The sequence below is a fragment of the Puntigrus tetrazona genome, chromosome 17 (genome assembly GCF_018831695.1).
Source record: "Puntigrus tetrazona isolate hp1 chromosome 17, ASM1883169v1, whole genome shotgun sequence".
NCBI lineage: Eukaryota > Metazoa > Chordata > Actinopteri > Cypriniformes > Cyprinidae > Puntigrus > Puntigrus tetrazona.
The window spans coordinates 4707123-4733922 of NC_056715.1; the positions used below are offsets into that span (position 1 = coordinate 4707123).

Here is a 26800-nt window from a genome sequence, read left to right on the forward strand (position 1 = left end):
GTTCATGATGTTGCACATACAGGCATCATCTTAAAAAATTGAAAACAGTTGTTACTGTAAGTTAAACTACTGTGAACTGTACGTGTGCTCGAAGTTAGTTTCAAATTGAAAAATACAGTACCACTCCAAAATGTTTTTCTGTAATTGCTGAAAATAGAAAGATGCACTGTAATTATACATTTTGTAATATGTATTTATACCTACAAATATATTGTACTCTTAAAATGATTAGTTATTGTTAGTTATGTTCCATTACACTACATGGCCATCACAAAATAATAACTTAATCAATCGTATTAAGGTATTATCTTATGTCAATAATAAATGTTAAAGTGAAGATTAATTTTTTTTTATTTAGCATCTTTTAGGTTTCAGTCATTAGTCAAGATGGAATATTTATGAAAGCATAAAAAAATCAGTCATCATCCTGAATGTCCATTCAACAAGGTAAAATAGACTGGTAAGCAGCACTGAAGGAAGTTTTTGGTGAGGGGGGTTATTTACATATTAATTAATTATATTCGTCGTGGTAACACTTTATTTTAAGGTGTCATTGTTACCCGTCTCATATATTTAAAACATTCAAGTAGCCCTGCCAATGCAAATAGGTGCATATTACTCAGTACCTAAAAGCGTAATTAACAAGGACAACTTTAAAAAAGTGTAACCTTCGTTTTTTATACATTTTTATTTTATATTTTTTTATTATTATCAATTAGTTCCGGTTTCATTATTTCGCCCGCCCTAACGGTCACTAAAGCCCGCTCTATTTTTGAACGGCTCTGGCGCGCGCTGTGACGCGCGCTCATCGGTTACTCGGCGGATGTGCTGCTTCTGCCTGATCTCCTCCTCAAGCCCAAGCGACTGACAGGCCTGCATTGACTTCCTGACGGATCACTGCAACTTTGTGGCTCGAGGAGCAACTTAAGGTCGTTTCTCATCGTAAACGCTCGCGTCAGATGCACATATATCCGTAAGTACGACCACTTCATCGGTTGTTTGTGATCTGTACGCGCAGGCATTTCTGTGTAGCTTCGTTGCTGTTCTGTTACTTTCTGAACACAAAGTTTACAGCTTACAAAGTGCAACACGGTGGGATTTAATGCACTTAACTGTGTCCGCATGCCTCGTTCGAGGCAGTAATCCTCTATATTTTGTTGTTGCACTAAATGGTATGTGTCTTTAAGGTTGCATTTATGTGGTGTACAGATGCAGGCAGAGAACAGACCTTCAACTGCTCAATGTATGCAAATCAGCGTATAATCGTGTGAAGGAGGGCGTGGGGTTGTTTTGGTCGTGACTTGACATGATTACCCGTGTTTATAACCGTGTTAAAGTGGACAGATATGAAATATAGGTGAATATGATTTAATTTGAGAACTATTTGTTTCTTACTATCTACTAAACATGCAATTTAAGTGTAGATTTTCTTTTGGACAGTAATGTGCAGCGTACTTCCCTTTACTTATTCATATGTAATCTGTATTCTGACACACACAAACGCATAATTATACATAAATAATAAAGTTTTTTAATGTATGTGTTTTTGTTTATGGATCCACCGCGTAACTTTCAAGGCCAAACAAGTGGCAGTAAGGATTACAGTGTTCTCCAGATGTATTGTTTGTGTATTTTCATATGAAAGGGGTTATGGGAATGCCAGAGAAGGGAATGCTGTGGGAGATATGACTCATGCAGGAAAGTGGCTTATAATCCTTTTTTAGGGCGCCCTCTGCAAAGAAGGAAAAAAAGGCCACATTTTGGCTCTACTTTTCATTCAATCTCTTGTTTTGAAAGAACACATGTAGCCACGAGGAATTGTGTTTCGTGCCCCCTAAGAAAAGTTATGCAGCGTAGCTAGTGTTCAGGGTTTGGCGGGAACATTGCACTGTAGGGTGGAGTGGTTTGGTGGTTTCTAATATTGGCTGGTAACCAAAAGGTGTTTGGTTCAAACCAGCTGCCGGGGGTGATTCATGAACTGTCACCATTTGTGAGCACAGCAAGCCCGCCAAATTTATGTAATTACTACAGTTGTTACTACTATAAAAGTGTCTTAGAGTTTTTTTTTTTAATTATGTAGGTTTTCTTTCCAACATGGTAAGATGCTGTCATGTTCAATCTTCTGCTTTTTCAGTCATACTGTTTTGTATAATTTTACTCTTAAAATGACAGTAATACCGAATAGAAATGTGAACAGAAAAAGGTTTACCAGTAAATTTTATCAAAAAAAAAAAAGCTGTGCTTTTTAAAGTGTTGAAAACAGATGTGCTACATAATATTTGAACTGATAATTAATTTACTTGAAACAAAAATCTTTTGTGATAATTGTCTTTGCTGTCAATCTTAAATATTTATATTTAATTATCATATTAAATATTATAATTAATTTATAATTTCTTATAAACTCCAAACTTTTGAATGGTAGCGTATAAATAGGAGAAATTGTAGTGCTAATCGTCACATTTTTGCTCAGAATAGCAGCTGTAGGAATGGAAAGTCCCACAATTTAGTTCGAAGAGGCAGACGCTTGTTTGTTTACTTCAGACTGTGCAATAGCTTGTTGATTAGAGCTAAATAAATACAATTTATGATTCCAGATTTCAGTCTTTCACCATTCAAGTAGATAGAGCTGCGCTTGTGTGATTGTAAATGGCTGCCCAGTGGTGTTACCAGTGGACAGACCTGACTTCTAGAGACCTCTAGAGACACATTGTATGAAAGAAGTGATAAATATATATATATATATATGTGTGTGTGTGTGTGTGTGTGTGTGTGTGTGTGTGTGTGTGTGTGCAAAGGCTTGTCTTTACTAAATGCACATCTGTTTTAGAATTTTGAAAATGTGTTTTTGCATTAGGTCAGCCCTAACCCAATGACCCAGCAAGAGCAGCATGAGTTCAGGGAAAGTTTGGCGGAAGCCATTTCCTGGATGCAGGCCGTCCAGGAGAGACTTAAGCAAAACGATAACACCCAAGGACCCAGATCAGCGCTGGAGGTCAGGCTCCGAGAGACCGAGGTGAGACCTTCCTTGACCTTTGCCCTATTGAGGGCGTGGTCTATAGAGCTATCTCACTTTCTCCTTTCAACTTCTCAAAACCTTTTGAGACAGTTTGCCAAGAGATATACGGAGTCATTAATTTAAAATTTCCATTTGTTGTTAAGAAAATTCATAGCTCAGAGCCTGAAGGCCATGTGAAGATGGACAGGGTGTTGGTGGTATATATGTATTATATATATATGAAGCTCTGCTTATATGTAAATGGAGATGAAGAGATGAAGAATCAGACTCTTGCGAAACTCAAATATATAAAAGCATTTTGGGAGGACACAGCAACATATATCATTCACTGTCACAGGTACAGGCTTTGTATATGTATATATATATATATGTATATGTATATATATATATATATATATATATATATATATATATATATATATATATATATATATATATATATGTATATGTATATATATATATATGTATATATATATATATATATATATATGTATATATATATATATATATATATATATATATATATATATATATATATATATATATGTATATATATATATATATATATATATATATATATATATATATATATATATATATATATATATATATATATATATATATATATATATATATATGTATATATATATGTATATGTATATATGTGTATATGTATGTGTGTGTGTAGAACAATGGGACATGCTGTGTATCCTTACATTTGATGTATTAATTAATCAGATTATTTTGTGCTCCTCTGACAGTCGTATCGAGTGGGTGTGGCTGCACTGGAGCGAATACCTGAAGGCCCATGAGGAGTTTGGGATGTGGCTGGAGAAGATGCACAGGTCTCTAGAGCCTCTGCTTGAAATGCAGCTGGGTCTCCAAGAGAAGCTTTGGCAGGTGGATCATCTGCGGGTCCTTCACTGTGACATTCAAGCCCAGGCTGAGTTTCTGGAGAGGCTTCTGGATGAGGCTGCAGCCCTGTTCAACCGCACCGAAGACCCCAGCATAGATGAGAAGGCTCAGCAGGGTCTTCAAGATGCATACAACCACATTCGTGACCGAGCACAGGTACACCTTCCTTTTGTTATCACTGACAAGCAAAGAGCCTGAAAGAATATGTGTGGTGACTCATTTTAGAATGTTTTCGAGTTTTGAAGGTAATGCCTTTGTTCTGTATTAAAATGCTGTATTTAAAGGTTTGGAAACCTTTTGAAGCTTTATTGTATTATTCATGTTTTATAAGGTTGTTCAGCATGTTAAATAAGTTAAAACAGACTTTTAATCTCTTATCTTCAATCTTCTTCATTGTTTTTAATTTTGTTACTGACATATTGTAACTTCTAAGACTTTTATAGATCTTATATTAATTAATTAATTATTAGGGGACTCTTGATATTAATGAAATTTATTCTACCTTTTAAAAGTTTGGGGTCAGTAAAAATTATTTATTGTTTGAAAGCCTTCTATGCATTTATTTGATCACAAATACAGTAAAAAACTTTTATTACAATTTAAAATAACCATTTGCATTTTTAATACTAGACATAATTGATTTAAATTGGAAATCTGTTATTTATTTGAAATATAAATGTTTTAACCAATTTAATGCATCATAAATGTTTTTAGTTGTGTATAATTATTTTTCCTATATTAAAATTCTTAATGCATCATTCATTTATTGCTGTTACCTGCAAAATTAATCAGTATCATTAAATTGAAAATGGTATTATCATGTCAGAGATTTTATTTATTTATGGTTTTCTTCTTTTTTTTATATAAATGCATTCAGGAGAGATTAACATTTGCACAGAAAATAGCAGAGGAGCACCAGCAGTACCAAAGTTGCTTTGATAAATTTCAATCCTGGCTGATGTCTAAAACAGAAGAAGTCAGCCGTTTCAGCGACATGAAGGATACGACGCAAAATAGGCTGAAAGCCCTGCAGGTACAATGACCTACTTATTTGGGGGAGGGGAGGTCAGAATGGTCAACTGGGAAAATTATTCCTGTTTTGGAAGTCAAACTGTGGAGAAGTCATTCCAGTTTAGCTGAGAAGTTGCTAATTTGTGTCCTCGTTTTCACTTCGGGCTACATATGAAAAATCTAAATGCTATGAGTAGTACTATGTGAAAATCTAGTGGAGCTGAGGTTGTAGAATAAATCATATTTCAAATGTAAAAATGAATGAATAAATAAATATCAATTATGAATAAACACCAATTAAGTGTTACGAACCTAGAGGTAAGTGAGGTAGTGAGGAGTAAAATGAATGCTTTATATTATTTATTATATTGTAATACAATGCTATTCATATTTCACTATAATATACTCCAGTCTGTGTTTAATGGTCTCATCAGATTTAATAGAACTACGAGCTGTTCACATCCTTGGGCTCATTCTTTGTTTCCATGGTAACATTTACACGCTAAAAAGAACTTTTGACAAGAAGGTACTTCATCACCACATTAATTTGTCTATTAATTCATGTAGCATTCCATATTAAAAAAGAAAAACATCCACTATAATAAAATTTGTCAAGCTGTCCTCTCTCGCTTACTCTTTCCTGTGCGGTTTCTTTCTTTGCCACAATCGTGTTTAACTTGCTCACTGGGGATTAGGGAATAGTTTCTTGTAAAGCTGCTTTAAAACAATACGTATTTTGAAAATTGCTATAATATTAAACTTGACCTGACTTTCACTCTTGATGCTGCTGCCATTTTGCATATATCTTTATGACAATGGTCGGAGTTTGACCAAGGAGTGAACAGTTTAACGCTGTGGACTCACTAATGACAAATAAAATATTGGACCAAAACTAAATGATTAAAAAAAAAATCATATGACCCTATAATTAAATGTATTATTATAGTTATTCATTATTTATAATAATAAATGACAAATAATTTGTACATATTTATTTCATAATAATTATTAATATAATATTTCAGTATTATTTGTGTGTGTGTTGTGTAGTTAAGAATTCATTTTTAGTAAGGTTTTTTTATTTTAATTACAATTACAATATATGTATTTTAGCTTTAGTTAACATACAACACTGCTATTATATTTAGTTTTAAGAATCGTTTGCAGTAATTCCTAATTACTAGTCTGGGTGCTGATACAGGCCAATGTGTTTGGCTATTGTATCACATTCTACCTCTCTTAACGTTTTGAAAGCCTTGTTGCACATATATTAAAAAGAATTTGTGAAACGAATGATAAATAATTAATTATTTTCTACCCATCCGACTTTTATCAGGAACTGGATGCTAGTATAGCCAAAGAAGAGCTCGCTCTCCAGCACATTGAAAACCTCTCTGAAGCTGTGAAGGCTAACACGTCTCCAGCAGGTGCGGAAAAGATCACAAAAGAGTTGGAGGAATTGAGGCAGGCCTGGCAGAGGTTACGCCGCTCACTGCTGGAGAATCAAGAAGAGCTCCAGAGCTCACTGGACTCTGAGTGCGAGTATTCAAACCGTTGTAAGGAGCTGTGGGCGGACCTGGAGCGGCTTCGAACCTTGGTCCAGAATCTCAGCAGTGATCTGGAAAGCAAGGATGGAGAGAGGACTGAGGAAAACATGGTAGCTCAATGGAAGACGCACACGGTTAGCACTCGGTTCTCTCACCGCTCCCAAATAGTCCTCTGATGTTTTCTTGCAGGATACAGATGGAGACTCAGCATATTTTTGTGACAGCACCTGATGCCTGCAGTGATTTAGGGAATGCCTTTGGTAAATTCCTGTGTGGGGTGAGACGGTAATTTGAGCCGTAGTAAAAATTCGCTTTTTGGAAGAGAATTAGCGTAGCATACCTCTAAATTCACTTCATAGATTTTACAGATTGTATGCCGTATTTCAATTTACGTTTAATCGTATAGCAGATGCTTTTATTCAAAGCCACTTATAAATTACCTGAATGTTATTCAATAACTGCAGTAGACTACACACTTTTTGTTTAATCTAAATTCAGCTTATTAGACTTTGTAATGCTTGAGATAACTTTAGTAGTGTCTGTGATTTTAAACATTATCAGCATAAATGGCATCAAAGTATAGTTAATCTTATATTATGGCATAACATATGCCTATTGGGTAAAAATGTTCGTGCTGATAGCCTATATCACCTCCCACTTCACTTCCTGTCTGCTCTCCACTGTCATATCACCAAAACACCAAATATAACTCTCGCATGTTACGTATTTTATTTTCATTATTACATGACAATCGTGAAGTGTGTATGTGTGTGTGTGTGTGTGTACACACCTTATTTCAATTCATCAAAGTAACCAATTAGACCAAGTTTGCTGTAAGCAGTGAGGGGAAAACCAACAAGGATAAATCTTTTTTAGATCAATGAAAGCTGTCTGGACCCCATGTGGAGAAATTCTGCATTTATGCCCTGCTTGAATGAGCTACCTTCAAACACACCGTGTGTGTACTCATTTCATTGATTAGTTCTCTATGTCCACATTTCAGGGAGTGCGCAACAAGCTCATTGCAGAGGAGCCCATGGTGGAACAGCTGAAATCCCGGTTGAAAGAGCTATTCCGATTCCCACAAGACTCCAAAAGCCTGTCTGATGAGATGCTAGCTGTGGTGAAAGAATACCAGAGGTGAGCCGCAATCACACACGCAAAGAGCCTCAGGCAAAGAAGGAATGAGCCAAAAATACTTTGATGGATATTTTATTAATCATTAGCTATTGATAATGTCGTTGGTAAACATGCCGTCATGCAGACATAATGAGAGGCTCGTTATGTAGGTTTCCGTCCTCATTGTGTTACTGTCAACGTGATGTCAGTCACACAAGTCTAGTCAGCCGTAAACAATGTGCATCCAGCCCTAAAAGAGTGCTAGTGTAAGCACTTCAAACAATTAGTGCATTACTCACAGGGTTTACTGCATTTATTTATTCAGTTGTTTGGTGCCAGCCATCTGTTGAAAGCTCTATAAGCTCACACTGTATGGGACTACGAAGTAGAGATGTTTTGTGTTTCCTGTGGCAGCGTGAAAGGCAGATCTTTCAGGCTGTCCTCTGAGAGCGAGATGGCCCTACGACAGATACTGCAGGATCCTCTGTATGGCTTCAGCCAATGGAGTCAGATGGTTTCTCAGGTACTGGAGGCCTCCTCCGAGGTGACAGATTTCTCCCAAATCGCTCTGCTTGTGCAGCATATAGAGGTAAATTACATTTTTATGTTTCAAATAAATATTAACCTAATTCATCAAAGATGCAGTTGTAGTTATAGCTGTAGTTGTAGTAGTTCACAAAATATTGAGCAGAACAGCTGTTTTCGACATTGATTATAAGGCTGTTTTCTTTAGCACCAAAGCCGCTTAGAATGATTTCTTAAGGGATCATGTGACAACGAAGACTGAAGTAATGGCTACTCCAGAGCAACCTGATCACCCGAGCAATCACAAATGTACATTTTTAAGAATATATTCAGAACTTTCATTTTAAGTTGTAATAATATTTTACAATATTACTGTTTTTACTGCATTTTTGATCAAATACATTCAGCCTTGATGAACAAAAAAAAGTTTAAAAACACAATCTTAAACAATATATTTTTTTATTATTATTAATTGTTACAAAAACAAACAATTTGTGATCAGACTTGTGTGTGAATCAAATCATTCAGAGTAAATATTAATTTCAGGAATTCAGACAACGGTTTTATTCAGAGATGTGTCTAATTGATTTATTTTAAAATGTATTGCCTGAATGAATTTAACAATTTTTTTTCTAGAGTTCAGCTGATATGTCTTTTTATTGTTAATTGTATACCTTGTATTATTTATTCAGAGATCACCACGAAAAACACCACCTTTCTGCTAGTCTGGCCCCTTCCAATAATAAGTATATAATTAAGAACAAATAAATGTTTCGGAAATTATGTATTTTGTTTTTTAATTTGCAAAAATAGCCGGAAACTATAAAGTTATGTAACTTGATAGCTATAAACTCACTTAATGAAGAATTATGACTTGCAGTGCAAAACAGCTTATAGCCCAGTCCAGATGGTACTTTGTGGGTTGTCAGGTACATCTCAGTTTGTAGAAAAAGCCGTTTAAATACCATTCCTGTTTTATACTATGGTTTGAATTTCTCTCATTTTGGGTTTTTGTTAAGCCCAAAACCTCTGATACAGAGATTTTATTTGTTTTGAAGGTCAGACTTTTTTTGTATCCCCTCTGAATGTTGTGATGTTTTCCAATTCGGTATTTTTGACACTTGATTTACGCTTAAGGTTATATATCGAGTATATGCTATGACATGTTGTGGATATGCTCTTATTGTATTTAAATATTTGCAGTGATTGCCTTAACCTTTGCACCTTAATTCAGTGTTAAGGCTTTGTTCGCTTTGAAATTATTGAGTGCGCCCTTTCTTCTTTTGTTTCATTTTTTGTAGAAGTTACTTAAAAACAGCGTGCAGCTCCAGGAGCGCTTGAGTTCGCTCCAGGTGAAGAGTGATCTGCTCAGCTCAGTTTTTGGCCAAGAGAAAGCTGCCGATCTGTTGGAAGAGCTCAGCGGGGATGTGAGGAAGAGAGAGTTACTCCACAGCCAGCTCCTACAGCGCAAGAACCGCCTGCAGGTACCCCACCAGCCACATCTCAAAATTTTCCTGCTGTACGTACAGACTGTAAATGCCTGAGCTACATCAACTCTCTTTAGACCCCAAATTAGCTGAAACATGCATAGTCTTGCACAATAGAAACAGTGGTCAAAGTTAATGTGTATCATGTCCGGCTCAGAAGAAGCCCTGTTTATTCATCTAAGTGCCAGTTTTACGAAACAGGGTAAATTAGCATGAGAGCACGATTTCCAAAACAGCGCATATGGGTGTGGGAATTTCTGCAGGTGATTTACTAACAATGCACTAATTAAAGAACACAGACGCTACGTTTCATTTACATATCGGCCTACGCAATATACCAAGTGCAGTGCAAATTAGCATACTCATAAATAAAGAAATAAAGACACCACAGTACACTGAAAAGAACCGGAGGCCAAAATACGAAGATTTTCTAGAAGTTTTGGTATTGCGTGACTCATAGTTGAGGGTTCCAAGTCATCTTTAATTTCTTGAAACTATTTAAAAATTTCATGACTTGGCAAATTATATTTTTGGATAATATGTTCTTATGGCATTTCTTATGGCACCCTTTCCCTTCAGCCATGCATTTCACCAGCACAAATTCTCTACTGTACGTCTGTAGTACAACCTGAAAATACAATTTTAAAGCCAAAAGACAAGAGGTGCAATCTATTAATAAAACTGGTCCTAAATGTATGCAGACAGATAAAATGATAAATCAGTATTTAAAAAAAAAAAAACACTTTATTCTTCATTAAATATAAATTAGTCATAGGCCTACATCTGCTTCACACATTGTTACAAAACTTTTTTCAGTCAACTACTATTCAGTAGTTTCTATATCACTTAGTCATAAAATATATATATATATATATATATATATATATATATATATATATATATATATATATATATATATATATATATATATACATGTATGTATACATATATATATATGTATGTATGTATGTATATATATATATGTATATGTATGTATGTATGTATGTATGTATATACATACATACAGGGGTTGGAATGAAATTGAATTTTTAGATAGAATTTTTAGAGTATCCTTTTGTGGCCAATACAGCATCAATTCATCTTAGGAACAACAGATACAAGTCCTGCACAGTGACCAGAAGGATTTTGAGCCATTCTTCTTGCAGAATAGTGGCCAGGTCGCTATGTGATGTTGGTGGAGGAAAATGTTTCCTGACTCAGTAATAATTAGATCTGGTCACTCTGCAGGCCATGGGAGATGTTCAACTTCACTTTCATGTTCATCAATCCACTCTGTCACCAGTCTTGTTGTGTGTATTGGTGCATTATCATCCTGATGCACAGCAGCAATACAATGTTTGAACCATTGGTTGCCCGTGGTCCTCCAGAATGGTTCGGTAGTCCTTGGCAGTGACGCACCTTTCTAGCACAAGTATTGGGCCTAGGGAATGCCATGATATTGTTTTCTTTTGAACTCTGATGTGTCACCAATAATGTTGTGTGCATTGCAATATTTTAAGCAAAACTGTGCTATTACTCTGCAAATTAAACCTTCACACTCTGCTCTTACTGGTGGAATGTGCAATCAATGCACATTTTAGCCACGAATCCTCCAATTTTATTTTCAGATTATCATGTTATTCTTATATCATAAAATTATATTCTTATACCCACTGATTTTTATTTTATTTATATATTCTCACGTTATTACTGTGTTCTTACATTGCTTATATCCCTGTTTTAAACCTTAAGCATGTTGTCTCAACACCCCAAACCATGTAGTATCCTGTGAATGTCCTTAGGGTTTGATATCAAAGACGAAGGACTTTTCAGATGCCTTTGACTCCATACGCAAAAAACTAACCTCCATAAAGGAGCGGTTCATCACGACGGATGGACTTCAACCTGACATTCTTGCCAAGAAGACCCAGGCCGACCAACTCCGGGTGAGCGGCAGAGAAAACAGAAACATATCGCTCTTTCCGACTTCAAAAAAGTTTTGCTTTTCACGCAGCTTTTTGAGATTCTTTTTAAACAGCTGTTTTGGTTTTAATCTCTGCATGTGGTATGCCTAGACGTACAGTGACTTTTGATTAGATCGTCTTTCAGGCACTCACTTAAAGAGTCATGTGAATAATTTAAGGAGCTAGGAGTTCTGTCATGCTGAGCTCAATGTGTTTGCGCTGATTGATCAGAGTGGCTTGTCCAGGTGGGAGCGGGAAAGACGCTCTAGTGGCAGACTGAATGTAAAATGAGTGTGCATCTCTCTGCAGGTCATTAGAAAGGACTTGGAAGATTGTGAAGCCCAGATCATAGCTCTTGAGACGCTGGTGTCATCCAACCCTGCAAACAGGACAAAGTTTGAACGTCTGTATGCAGACTGGAAATTGCTTTATAAGGCGGTTCGGGTAAGATTCGCTTACATTGATCAAAAGTCTCTTTTGCATTTATTTGATCAAAAATACAAAACTTACATTAAAATTTCTATTAAAATGGTAGTGTAAGATATTGTTACAGTTTAAAATTACTTATTTTTTACTTTCTACTACTGTTTAAAATAGTGCTGGCAAACGATTAATTGCATCCAGAATAAAAGTTTTTGTTTGCATAATATATATGTGTACTGTGTATATATATTATGTATATATAAAGACACACAAATACAGCTTATATTTTGAACTTTTAATATATTTATATTTAACTATCTTAAATATATGCATGCATGAGTGTGTGCTTTTATGTACTTTTATGTATATATATATATTATTACACGTGAGTGTGTATATATAAACAAAGACATTTATTTCGGAATGTGATTCATCATTTGACTGCACTGGTTCAAAAGTTTAAGTGCTAATATTAATAATAATAAAAAATCTCTCATGCTCATCAAGGCTGCATTTATTTGAAAATACAGTAAAAGCAGTAATATTGTGAAATATTATCCAAATAATATTTTTAAAAAAAGTGATGGTAAAACTGAATCATCACACCAGACTTAAGCGTCGCATAATCTTTCAGAAATAATTTTAATACTGTATATTCTAATGTGTTATTCAAAAGACTTTTCATATTAGTAGTTATATTGAAAACAGTTTTTTACTGTTTGATATTTTTGTGTAAACCGTGATGCATTTCTTCGAGCGTTCTTTGATGAATACAATGTTCAGAAGAGCAGCATTTAAAGGGTTTTTAAACGTTTTTATTTTTACATTAAAAATGAGTATGTTGGGACAATCAATGTCATACTCCTGCATCTCCCTTACAAATATTGTTTGAAAATGACTTATTACAGGCCCAGGATTTCATGATACAATTTAAAGTCTGTATGTTCTGAATGTTTAAATTGTGAGTTTTGTATTTGAAAGGTATTGCAGAGGGACGATTTTCAGAGTAAATTATATATATGTATTTTTTAAAGAGCTATTCCACATATTCATAATATTTTTATCATTAATTGATAGAAATACAAAATTCTGAATAATAACGGGAGGCTACACATCTTTTTACTAGCTACTTCAAAATGCCCAACTTCACAAGTGATTCTGATTTAACCCTGAAGATCTGTGGAAACCGCTGTGATCACACCCCGGTTTCCACACCTCCTGCTGTGTGTTGGTGATGATGATGAAGATGATGACTATGAAGGCCTTGATCAAACCTCCTTATTTCAGTTTTAATGCACTCTTGTGGCCTGAAGAGATTTTTTTTCTGAAAAGATACCAGAATTTTATTGCATTAAAATCCTTCTCATGTCTGTTTTGGGTTCATAATGCATGCGTGTATATTTATGCATATATGTGATGTTGTCCATACAGATAAAGGTGAATGAAAATGAGGAGAACATCGCAGAACATGAGAGCTTCCATGACAATATTCTGAATATGGAGAAGTGGTTAATGATCATGAGACAGAAGTTGGAATCGTTTCGTGGATCAGATGTGGAATGGAGCATCAATAACCGCCAGCATGAGGCTGAGGTACATCTATGAGCAATTTACTACAGTTAATTTTACTGCTGATTAAGAAAAGTACTTGAAGTCAAAAATACAGAGCTTCTGAAAGCTTTTTGCAATGTTTGAAGAACCCCATTTTAAACTATTGTGATAATTAAACATTTTTTTTAATTATATTTTTATATTTTATATATTGTTTTTAATTGACTTGTTTGGATAAATTAAAGGTTAAATAATTTTTTTTTTAAAGTAATATCAACCACTTAGAATTAGGCCTATATTCAGTATTGGAAATTAAGAAAATCTCAAAAGTAATATAAATTGGCTAAAAGAAAAGAAGAAAAATCCTGAATATAAGTATTCAGACCAAATTCTAATTAATCATTTGTTGTCGGATATTTTCATCATTTTTCATGATTGGGTAATTGATGCAGTGCCTGTATTTTGGCCGAAAACCTGAATACCATACTACATTTTGAGAATAATAAATTCTACACTTTTTATTTAACAAGTCAGACAGTTGATGTGTGTTACTTCTATTATTAAAGTCAATTGAGTCAAGTCACAAAAGCAAATAAATGCGTGCCTGTGCATGCTTGCTTTTGTAGTATTTTAGACACAACCTTGTGTGACTGTTGTTGTCCTCTAGAGGGCGCTTGGAGAGTTTCCAGAGAAGGAGCTTCAGCTTCACCAGACAGAGGCTCAGGGCCAGACTGTGCTGGCCAGAACCTCTGATGAAGGCAAAGTTCACATCCAGCAAGACCTTAAACGCCTCAGAGAGACCTGGATGTCCCTCCACAAGCTTAGTCTCAATCTCTTCAGGTTAGAAGAAGCAATGCTTGCAGTTATACTGGGTGTTGATGGTATTAAATAACTAGAAGCTATGACTCAAGGAGCATAATTATGGCATTTTGTCAGGCCTGTTGAACAAACCTCAAAGGAAGTACAGCAGGCGTATTTTACATGCTGTTTGTACTGCACCCAGTTCATCTGGTCATCTTGATTTTAATTATTGTTGATTGCTTTTTGAATCAGTGCTGTGTTTATGTGATGTTTCCTAGTTGAAGAAAAAGATACAGAATGTAACACTTTGCTTAGTATTTCTAAGGTGATATAATTTTTTCTATGTAAAATTCTTCAAATATTGGCTGATTAATCACTGACTTGGCTAGTATATTTCACTTTAGCACTGCTGAATATGAAATTAAAATTTAAGGAGTACTTAATTTGTATATTTTGATAACGTATGTATTGCTTTTATTTATTACTTATTAGGCTTCTGAATGAACGTGCAGCCTCTGGCGACCAAGATTCCCTGTTACATAGAACTGAGTTCTTGGACAGATGGGCAGAAGGGCATCACCAGGGAATGGCTTCAAACTTTGAAGTGCAACATGCCAAAGAAGATGAAGGAACGGACCAGCATCAGAGATCCTACTATGGATCAAAATCAACAGGCTTCCCAGATCGGAAGAGGAACATGGAAGCAAATCTGGATCGAATTCGAATTGTGCTTCCTGAGGGCGTCTCAAGACCAGGAGGTTCAGAGGTCTGGAGAGGAGAGTGGACTTACCAAGACCAGTCCATAGATGATGAGGTGGATGCAGTCATATCTGGAAGTGACCGTAAGGGCAACAGGAAGCTGACTGGGATGGAGGAAGGTGACATGCTCAGCAGTGGTGGTTGGACTGGGGAGTGGGTTGAACAACACAAAGATAGTTCTGGGATTGAAGACCTGGATATAAAAGATAGATACAGCTTTCTAAGTGGGACTGATTCTGATGCACAGAAAAGGATGTGGCCATCACAGATCCCCTCTGATGACATTCAGGTTAGGATGTTTAATATGATTCTTGTTATTTTGACAGACACAATTAGGGCTGGTATTATATCAAAATATGCATTGGCAGTGATTTTGCTTGGTATATAACTAAATGACATGGTAATTATTCCAGTGCTTTTACTTGATGCAGGTTTTCAGTATTAAGCTTTATAATATTTTGCCATTTTTCCTTGTCTTTTGACTTATTAGTATAATAACGTGTCTGATTGAAACTTAAATAGCAAAATTGAATTATAAATTATAAAAACTGTTAGAATACTGTTACATTTAATAACACAAATAAACAGCATTTTGAAATAAATATATATACATATATACACACAAATACATATATACACACACATATATATACATACATGTGTATGTATGTATATATATATATATATATATATATATATATATATATATATATATATATATATATATATAATTTGTTTTTACAGTTTATTTAGTTTATTTAGCATAAGAAATCTCTTTATTAATATAATAAAAAAACATTCCCAACCCATACTTTTAGATAATAGAGAAAATTCAAATAATAATTTTAATTTACATGTCTTTATTTCAAACTGGATTTTTACTTTATTAGACGTGTTGAGACATACTCAGTTTCATAGTCTGGTGCTATTTCAGAGCAAATACATAAAAAGGAGATGTGCAATATCATCAAAAGACTTGAAAAAAAATGATGGAGATCATTTTTTAGCTAGATCACCCAGCCCTAAAGCCACTATTATGCAAGCAGTACCTAGGCTATAATCATAAACGGACAGAGGGATGTCTCTTTTCATTTCGGCTGCAGATGGGCTCTCATGGGTCCCAGGATCATGCTGATATGGAGGCACAGAGGAGGGAGTTTGAAGCGTGGCTTCACAAGGAAAATGACAAACTCACAGGAATTCTGAACAACCAAAGATCCTTGAGCGCTAAAGAACTGAGGATAAGACAGAATACTCTCAAGGTTGGTGGTGTTTGTTAAAAATCTTTTGCTTTCTTTTTATCCGTTTTTGATTAAAGTTTCATGCAGAGTCCAAAATATCAAAAAGTTTGAGTAAAAAAAACAATCTTTGATAGCTTTGATATTTTATTCAACAAAGCGCAGTGTGATATTTTACTTTGGTCACACAGAACATGCAGGATAATTTTCTGTATGTGAAGCTACGTGTCTGTGGGAAACAGATGTGTGGCGTGCCATGAGTATGTTTACATCAGTGCTTATTGTAGTTGCCGTCCTGATAAGCTTTGAAAGGCTTGAGCACTGGTTTTACCCCAGGCATGGGAAAAAAATCTAACTTCACAACTACCTGAAAACTGTCAAATCTGATGACAGTCGCTGTCACATCGTCTTTTTTTGTTCACAGCCATAGCTTCACAGCTCTGATTTGGGAAAGCTCTTGAACGGCAATTCATAGGTGGTCTTCCTGTTGAATATGAAACTACTTCAGTCTTTCGTGCTCTGTGGGGAGACAAAGCCACATTAAGTTTGTCTCCAGTTATGCTTCAATACTAAAACCTGACTTTGTTAGCAGAATCTGTTTCCCTTTTCATTAATAAGCGTTGCTAATTCAGATACATTTATACAATAGTATTTTTATATGGACTATATGTATTATATTTATATTTTATTAGCCATTTTTCCCTAAAAAGAAAATTTATTTTTCTGCAATGTCATTAAAAACTGATGAGTGCAAATCAGATTTGCTTATTAGTCACCTGAAAAGATGAAAATACAAAATAGCGCAACTGTTTTCAACAAGGAGAAATGTAATTTAATAATTACTGTATTTTTGTTTCATTTTTATAAATCTTCTTTGAAAAACGTGAAAAATAAAAAAGTGCTCAAATGTTTCAATGATATTATACTCGCAACGGAAAACTGCAAAAGCTTGCGTGATCATATTGCGGACATAATTGACAAAATTGATCTATAATGTTCTTGTTTAGTTTTTTTTGAGCAGTGGGTTAATATTTGAACTGGATATTGATCCAGAAATCTTTAATTACTACACCCACACTAACCCCTCAAAGTAATTGTGTTTTGAATCTTTTAAATAGGGTTTACGTGCCAATGTGACTTGGGGTCAGAACCAGTTCCAGAAGTTGATGGACGGTCGGCAGAGTAAGTCGGCAGAGGAGGATGTGGAACTAGAAGAGCTGCGTTACCGCTGGATGTTGTACAAGTCCAAACTTAAAGAGGCTGGTGACCTCAAAGGTCTGCTGAAAAACAAGGTAAAAAGAGGACATCTGTAATTATTACTTTTATTTTATTGCTTTATTTATTATTTCAACTAATGGTTGTATTTTATCGTATTAAATTATTTATTTATAATTAAATGATATTAATCAACTTTTATTAACTTTTAAATTAATATTTATTATTATTTTAAATGATTATTTTTTATTATTATTATTATTATTATTATTATTATTATTATTATTATTAATTACTTACCTATTTTTCATTAAATTATTTTACCTTTTTTATTTATGTATTTATTTTTGCTTGTGCCATAAATATTTATTTTTAACCTCAAGCCAATTGTGACATAATCTACTACATGATTTCCGATACTGCAGATTTTGCAGTATCGTTTGTCCACCAGAAGAGGGTAGCAGCTTGTAGCCTGATGCGACTAACTAAACTGAATGGTTCTGTTTGTTTCAGGGTGTCAGCGGACAAGAACAGGAGCATGTCCGATCTGGAAAGGTAGGTTTTATTCTTTGACAGTAGGCCTTGATGCTGCGAGTGGGCTTGTGTTTAAAGCGGCTTTCAAAATCTCTCTGATCTGACAGTGGAGAATGTTTGAAGCCTTTTTGAAAAAGAAAGTATTCCCTTTTCAGGGCTAGAACAAAATTGAAAGCAGTGTTTATTTATTGACGCACAACTGAGGCTGGAGGAGTTCGTTTCTGCGATATAGCAGAGGCATGAGATCAATAATTGTAAAAGAAAATGCTCATTTAGCAGTTTGAATCAACTGCATACTGCTTTTTTGTTAAATATCGTTTCACTCAGAAATATGTCACTTTATGGAAGCAAAATGGTTTTTGAATGCTGTTTCATGTTGACTTTAAGAGTTTGTAAGCACTCTGGAGTGAACCGAGAGGCTGTTCTGCTGGATTAGTAGGAGGGCTTTGAAATTGAGGCTCATAAATAGCATTTTGAAAATCTGAACCAAAGCACTGTCTTAGCCCCCCAAAAACAAATGCTATTTTTTGGCTCCTTAGGCAGCTTAGAAAAATCAAGTCTGCGTCTCTCTGGGGAGCATGTTAAACTTTCTCAGTAATTTCTCTATTTTCTCGGTGTTCACACCTTTTTTTAACACCTCTCTTCTCACTCCTTCACTCTCTGGCCATCTGTTCATGAACGGTCACGTCTGCTTGAGAAGAGACGCAGGTGCCCCGCCGATGAAAGACCGTTCTGAGTTTGCCCGCGTTATTTACATAAGCAGATATCAGTGGACGAAGATAGAAATATTGCTTTGCTCATGCAGCATTGCAATCCAATTATCAAGGCTATTCACTGACAATTTGGTTGAGCTAGTGCTGCAAAATATCCAAAATTAGGCTAGTTCTGCACAATTAATTAGGAGGTTTTCTTTTTTGTGTTAAATTCTTGGGCGTGTGTATGCTATATGTATGTCATTTATTATTTTATTGACCGTATTTAGCTATTGCAAACATGTTTAAAGGTGCTCTTCAGTGCACCGTAAGTCACACCTGAGCCGCGGCGTCTGTCTCTGTCGTGGAAACCGTCATTTTGCGCTGTCTTAGTGACCCTGTCATTATCAGGAAGTATAAATATATACACTCCGCAGGCTCTTCGATTGTCTCTGTCACTGACCAAATAATACAGTCAACGAACTGTGAAGATGGCACTTTTGTTGTCAGTGAGATAATCTTTTTGTAACTCTTGATTACAGCCTGTCCACAGAGAATCTGTAATTATTTGTGGCGATCAAGTAAATTGTGCCGTTGTATGATTATCAAACCAGAACGATATGATTGGATCATGCGTGTCCGTAAGAACAGTCTATCGTTCTATACATTACACCGAGCCTGAGCGCTGCTGTAATTACTTATTCAGTGTAATTATATCGTCTTGAATGGAGGCTGACAAAAGAAAAGTGTGGAAAGAGATTTCGGCTTTTCATCCACCCACATTTCCTCCTCTTCACTTTCTCGTTCTTCTGCGTTCTCTTTCAAACACCCAGAGAGAAAGAGTTCCCATGTTCCTCAGCTTTGCCGCGGTTAAATAGAAAGGGTTGTATTAGGTTCAGATATCTCAGAGCGATGGCGGTTGTTGAGCAGCTGTGGGTGGACATTCACTCCCACAGTTCTACAGGAGCTTGAAAAACCTCCTTATTTTTTCAGGTGTACATGCGAATCTGTTTTTTGGCATCCAGCGAGTCGTGGGAAAATGACTCAATCATAGTGATGCTTTTTTAAATCAGACGTTTGATGCTAATGAATGAGAGATGCTGTGTTTGTGCATCAAGTCACAAGTTAGAATCTATATTTTTATCAAAGAGTTTGCATTCTCGTTGGCAATTTAAAATTACATTAAGAAGCACGTTTACTCTCAGAATTTGAGCTTATATTTTTACACCTTTGTTGTAAATCTAGCGAGTTACCTACCTTTTTTAAGTATATGGCAACATATACTTCAGAAATCACTCATATTACCATAAATGGCAATTCCTAATATTATAAAATGAATCCCACCTTCTAAAAAAAGAGTCATGCCTTTGATTAGGCCAACATGAAATTTATGCCGTTTAATGCTATTTGAGGATAAGGAGCAATTTTAATAGGGCAGTTCATATCAGGTTGTATTGCTGATTTGAAAGATGCTATTTACAATAAATTTAAGTTTGTACAGAAGAGTTTTTTTTTATTTTGATTTTCCATAATCAAGTAGATGCATGCCCAAAATAGCTGCTTGGGGGCATTGTAAATATGTCCAAGTGAACTTGCCAACTGACTTCCCATGAAAAAACTTTGACAACACTATAGGCACAAAGACTTTTTTTTTTTCCACCCATGCGTTTCAGATTTTTAGATGATTGTATCTCGGCCAAATATTGCCCTATCCTAACAAACCATACATCAGTGGAAAGATTATTTATTATTTAGAAGAATGAACACTTATGGCTGGTTTCGTGGTCCAGAATCACATATACTGTGTGTGCGCAAGCTGTTCAGTGTCTTGTTTCAAATCCATAACATATTTTATTATAGTTTAGTTTGTCGCATTAAGGGAAACGCAAGCTGAGTGCTAATCAATGATCAGAGCAATTTCATTTCAGTTAGATTTAGCGATTTGCTGCAGAAGAGTTGAGCAGTGACTGCAGCGAAACTAGTGTGATTTAAACAGCAGGACACTTGTAGTCGAGTAGGAACACCTACAGTGCGAACGCTGCTGTACAAACTCAGGGGTTCGTAATAGAGCCATTCAACATGTGACAGCATCTGTGGTTGTGTGTTTTGCAGGCGAACAGCGGCCTCAGCTTCCTATACCGCGTGTGTCGCGTGGCTCTTCCTCTCCAGCTCCTGTTGTTGGCCCTGCTTCTGCTGGCCTTCCTGCTGCCCATGATGGACGAGGGCACCAGCTGTTCACTGTCTAACAACTTCGCCCGCTCCTTCAACATCATGCTCCGCTACGACGGACCTCCACCCACTTAAGCGGCGACAGACGAAAGCAGCTTTTAGAAAACAAAACAAAGCAATCCGTGCTTGTGTTTATATAACAAAAACTTATATTTTTTATCATTGTTCGGTTAATGTTTTAAGTCATTATATTCTTGGTTCTCCGCTGGTCTCGCTCCACCATACACCCACTGGTGGACCCAGCAGATCAAAGCTCTGTTTGTTTGTTTGTGTGTGTGTGTGTGTGTGTGTGTGTGTGTGTGTGTGTGTGTGTGTGTGTGTGAGAGAGAGAGAGAAAGTGTGTGTGGGTGGATGGCATAGACGCTCACAACCTGCTCGACATGATTCAAGCTGTTCATTTCTCTACAGGCGTTTGGAGAAACCAGTGCAGCTTTTGCAAAGAGCAAAACTCCCTTAAAGACATCTACTCAGGATCCATCGCAAATCCCTCATGTTTTTTATGTTCGTTCTGTTTGTAGCTAGTTACTAGATACTTAAAAGGATGGTTCACCCAAAAAAAGATGTTCTGCCATCGTTTACTCACCCTCATGTTGTTCCAAACATGTTTGATTTTCTTTGTGTTACGGTATTTTTTTAAAAATTTGCAGTGAAAGTCAATTGGTTGTTTTGAACCCCACTGGCATTCATTGTATGGATTAAAAAAAAAAAATCTTAATTTAAGACATGAGCATGACAGAATTAAAATTTTTGGGTGAGCTGTTCATTAAAATAATTTTAATACTGTGGTGTGTCTTATATTTAAACAGAATTGTGCATGTTTTAATTCATATCACTTGTTTAAAATCTTTTATTTGCCGTTTTACTCGAGCCACTCGAAAAACTAAACTGTGTTTGATAATAGGTTTTAACTTATCACTGTGTTGCGGGTATTGATTCTAATCATCTAAAAGGTTCAAAACTAAGCTCTGTTTGAGACGTTCTTGATATTTTTGTGAATTTTAGAAGAGGAAACGGTCAAAATCAACACAGACATTCCTGTATCACTCCATAGCAAAGGTGCTCTGCACATGTCGTTTTCTTTCAAAGGTTTTTGGAAGTGGTGATTACAGAATCATATTTTTGAGCTTTAGGACTGAGTTTTGGCATTGGTTTGCCTCTGATTGTTGTTATAGGTTATTGTAAGTGTGTTTTGCAGGCATAGATTATGGAGTAAAAATAGCCCTGTTTGGGGAGAATGTCCTTTTTTGAACAGAATGTTGGAACTCTGTGACCTTCTTGGTCTGCTTTTCTTTTCTTTCCTTTTTTGCAAGCAGTGTCTCAGCTGGGATTTTTAAGGGCCCAAAACCATCAGAGGTTGAGTTCAGTTATTTTTTCAGGACTGCTTCTTTAAGGTCATGGTTTGATGAAAGGAATGCCTGAATTAATTTTTTGTCCAGAACAAAGGCTTTTTTCGACAAATCTTGTCTTTCAGAGATGGCAAAAGTCAAAATTCCTTTTTGAGCACATCCTTGAGCTTTATGCTTGCAGTGTTAGACATGTTATTTAGAGGCTAATTGCATGGCTTTGCAGCTTTAGTATTACACATACGCACACCGCACTGAACTGCTTTTATTCTGTAGCAAAATGCCCTTTTAAAATTGTATTCAGACCCCTCTACATATCTATATTATGTTAGAACTGTACATTAATATGTGATGCACTATCTAATGTTAAATGCATTAATAATAGTGCATGGTCAGAAAGATGCGTAACAGAAAATATGCTGCATTTTCTAAAAAAAAAAAAACAAACAAAAAAAAAAAAAACGAAATGTTGAAGCTGGGCATATCAGCTTATTGCACTGCTTTATTGTCTGTATTTATAGGAATAGTCACCCAGAAATTAAAATTTGCCTTAAATGTATTCATCCTCAGACTTTACAAGATGTAGATGAGTTTGTTTCTTCATCTTAACAGATTTGGAGAAATTTAGCATCACTTGCTCGATGGGTGCCGTCAGAATGCCCAAACATCACAATAATCCAATTCCAGTTAATACACATGACCCCAGTCCATCAGTTTGTATCTTGTGGCTCAAAACTGTGTGTCCATCATTTTTAAACCCAAATTTGAAATTATGGCAAAATTTGTCCTCTATTCATAATATTGGTTTGTCCTAAAGTATAAAACGTAAAAAAAAACATCTGAATTAGGAGAAATATCTGCACAGATCAAGCACTGTTTATAAGCAAAACCAGTTCTAAATATGCCGGAACTTACTATTATAGTTTAAGACTGGTATTTTATCAAGAAGTGATGATTTTAAAGTTAAAACGGCTTAATAATGGATTTGTTTCTTGGAAACACTCAACTTTTCTCTTCATACAGCTTAAACTGATAGACTGGATGGCTGTGTTTTTATCAGCTGTTAAGTGTCTCATTTTGACGGCACCCATTCACTGCAGAGTATCTGTTGGTGAGCAAATGATGTAATGCTAAATTTCTCCAAAGCAGTTTCGATGATGAAACCAACTCATCTATTTGAATGACCTAAGAGTACATTTTCACCAAATTGTTATTTTTCAGTGAACTATTCTTTTACTCTCTATTTATGTCACTGCAAACCCTTTAATGATCTATGCTTGTTTCAAATACTGTATGTTCCATTAGGCTGCAAATGCTAGACTGTACAAAATTCTGCTAAAACGGTTCAGCTGTGATCAAAGATGTAAACAAGATCACCGTATAACGTATGCTAATATAGCTAGTTTACAGCACTGTGTGCGTAAGAGAGTTTTCTCATTGGAGATATTTAATTTGGGAAGAAAGTACTGGAAATTATTTTTAAAGACTTAACAAAATCAAATGAAAGCATGTAGAAAATATAGCGACTTCAAATGCATGAAGGGTTGGAAGACAATGTATTAACAAAAAAAGGTCAAATTTATTTTATTACCATATTTTCAACTCTTATGATGTGTGTTTAAACTGATTGATATATATATGGTATGAGCATATAACCAGTATTTTTGTATTTTACTCCAGGCAATAAACATGCAGTGCATTTTCAGTACTGTTTGTGTTTCTTTTTGTTGCTATGGACTTGAGATTGAACAGATAAGCGCGAGACTCAATATCAAGATTCCATTTCTGGAAGTCACTGATCCTCTTTTAACAGGAAACGTATCTGTTTATCTGCATTCAGCTTTAAACCAAAGCTGAACTGGTCTGACGAGATGTGCGCAATGATAATGTAACACAAAACCAGAGTGCAGGTGAGAATAAACATCACGCAACGGAGCGCGGCTAGGTCTTCCGTATCAACACTGGCCATGTAAGGTCACAAGGTCAAGCTAAGATTACTTTAGGAATTATTTCCTGTGCTTCAGATAGGATTCACGAGTTGATATTTTAGGACCAGACTGGCCGTGGTTCAGGAAATAAGCGTCTGGATGTTGATTTGCATAGATTTGTCGTTCCTCGGTTGCCATAGCAACGATGCGCGTGACACTCTGTCACTTCCGATTCATTTTCATTTAGGTCACCTGCTAAAGGGAAACCAGATGTAATCGAAGCATCCTTCACAGCACTGTCAGAACAGCTATTCATGTTTTGGTTAAACATTGGCGATAGCGGAGTGCGTTTATTGACACAGTCGCAGGTGGTTGTGTGTCTTCGAGGTGTGTATGTGAACTCTTGCCTATTTGGCGTAAAGATGTGATTGTATATGGCTTTGATGGTAAAGCCAGCTCGCTGAAAGCATACTTGCGTGGCCTAATTTTCGCAAGTGAGTGGGAAAGAGTTGGATCTGTCCTACGCGCTCGCCCACATGCGCAGCAGCAGATTTCACACTGCCGTTTCCTTCCTGCTCGGTAATGAGCAGATACTTCTCTGCTGTGGAAATGCAGCGTGTCATTTCAATGTGATCCGAAGCATGTTTGTTTGCTGATGCCTAGAAATTCTGGAGGAGGGATCCAGATCGAGGCATGATGTACATTAGCCATTCAGGTGAAAGTAAAAGGCTTTGAATAATACAGTGATAATTTACCCAGGGTCATTTCTTGGGAGGGTATCTGCAGCTCTTTACCCTTTAAACTTGCAAACAATGACACATTAACCAAAAACCAGTAAAAAAGTACACTTTATCTGCAAACCAAGAAGTGACTTGAAGGTTTGAAGCTATGTAAAGTAATGGCATTACGCCAGTGTTATTACTGGTAACCATTACTGGTTTTATTTTAGCATTTTTATTTATATATATATATATATATATATATATATATATATATATATATATATATATATATATATATATATATATATATATATATATATATAAAAAACTATACCTAGAACATAGAAAAATGACAACAAGTGCTACTGAAAAGCAGGTGCTAATAAAACTGATTTATATATATTTATTAATTTTATTTATCCAATTTATTCATCAATTGAATGGTATTGAACTGCAGTTGTGTTTTCATAAAAAAATAATATGTTAGCTGTATTATTATAAGTTATTATTTGCACATAAATATATACATAAGACAAAAGCATGTTATCTGATTTAGTTCATTTCAAGTAAAGAAAATACTTTTAATGTTTTTAGTAATGCCATCATAAAATATAACTAATGTTATTTAACAACATTTCAATGAAATATGAATAGATGAGAAACTTGACATTTAAATACGTTGTAAAATTACTATAACTAAAATAACATTACATCAAATCTGTATAGAAGAATTTGAAAATATCAAAATAAAAACAAATATATTAATAAATACAATAAAAAGTATATTACGAGTACAATTACACAATAACACTGATCCGGTGAGTTAGAACTTTGTTCAGTCTGTTTAAATCAGTACATATTCACCATGTTCTCTGAATAAAAAAAAAAGATGAACATTAACCTTGTGTGACTTGAACGGAAATCCACACTTTATGGTAACAGAATTATCTTGGCAGAAGACGTTTCTGAGATGAAGCTGTTGTCACACTAGCCGGATGTGCTCTAGCATGTGGCGTAATCACATTTAGCCACTTAACCTTTGACTTGAAATACAAGTTACACATTTGTTGACTTAAGTAGGATATGAAAAACACACTAAGAGCTCCTGGTCACATGATAAACTGCTGCTGTTAATGTGCCGGACATGACTCACGTTGCTAAAGACTGCAGTTTTCTTGTTCGCTTGATAATGTGACAAAGTTTGGACAGTTTTTAACCTTGTGTGTGACATTAAGGAAAGTTTGTAACTATAAAAGTCAAAAAGCTATATCACTTGAGCAAAAGGGATGGTTTTTTTTGTAGCCCTGTCATTGTTAATTAATCAGCAAGCATAACAAATGGCCTAATGTCATTGTGCACCTGGTCTGTTAAAACTGCGGCTGAAGGAGTCTATTTTATTACACTAGCTGGCCAGGAGCACTGCAGTAAATATTTCATTTAGTGGCATGTTGCCATGGCAGCCAAGGTTCCCATGTCACGGTTGCTTTCTACAGGGAAAGTCTTGTAAATGCAAATTGACAGCTCTTCAAAAAAATAAAAAATTAATTTGAAGACTTGCCAACTGAAATATCTATCTATCTAGTTTGGTGTCTGTGCTATATATTTTTTTATGTTTTTGAAAGGCTGCATGTATTTGATCAAAAATACAGTAAAACATTAACACTGTGAAGTATTATTACAATTTAAAATAATTGTTTTCTAATTTAATATATTTTAAAACTTGCAAAGATTTTTAGCAACAATTATTCATTACTCAACACTACTGTCACAAATCGGGT

General features: G+C 35.4%; 1 protein-coding gene across 1 annotated transcript; it reads left to right on the forward strand.

Moving 5' to 3' along the window:
* Positions 1-833: 833 nt before the first annotated feature.
* syne3 (spectrin repeat containing, nuclear envelope family member 3) lies at positions 834-24077 on the forward strand. The gene is made up of 18 exons (XM_043263288.1): positions 834-973; positions 2858-3016; positions 3163-3356; positions 3781-4090; positions 4812-4967; positions 6282-6626; positions 7496-7632; positions 8026-8200; positions 9438-9620; positions 11426-11569; positions 11897-12031; positions 13442-13603; positions 14229-14401; positions 14855-15410; positions 16225-16383; positions 17478-17651; positions 18088-18129; positions 20913-24077. The coding sequence occupies exons 2-18, from the start codon at positions 2873-2875 to the stop codon at positions 21102-21104; spliced, it is 3381 nt and encodes a 1126-aa protein (XP_043119223.1). The 5' UTR covers positions 834-973; positions 2858-2872; the 3' UTR covers positions 21105-24077.
* Positions 24078-26800: the final 2723 nt, after the last annotated feature.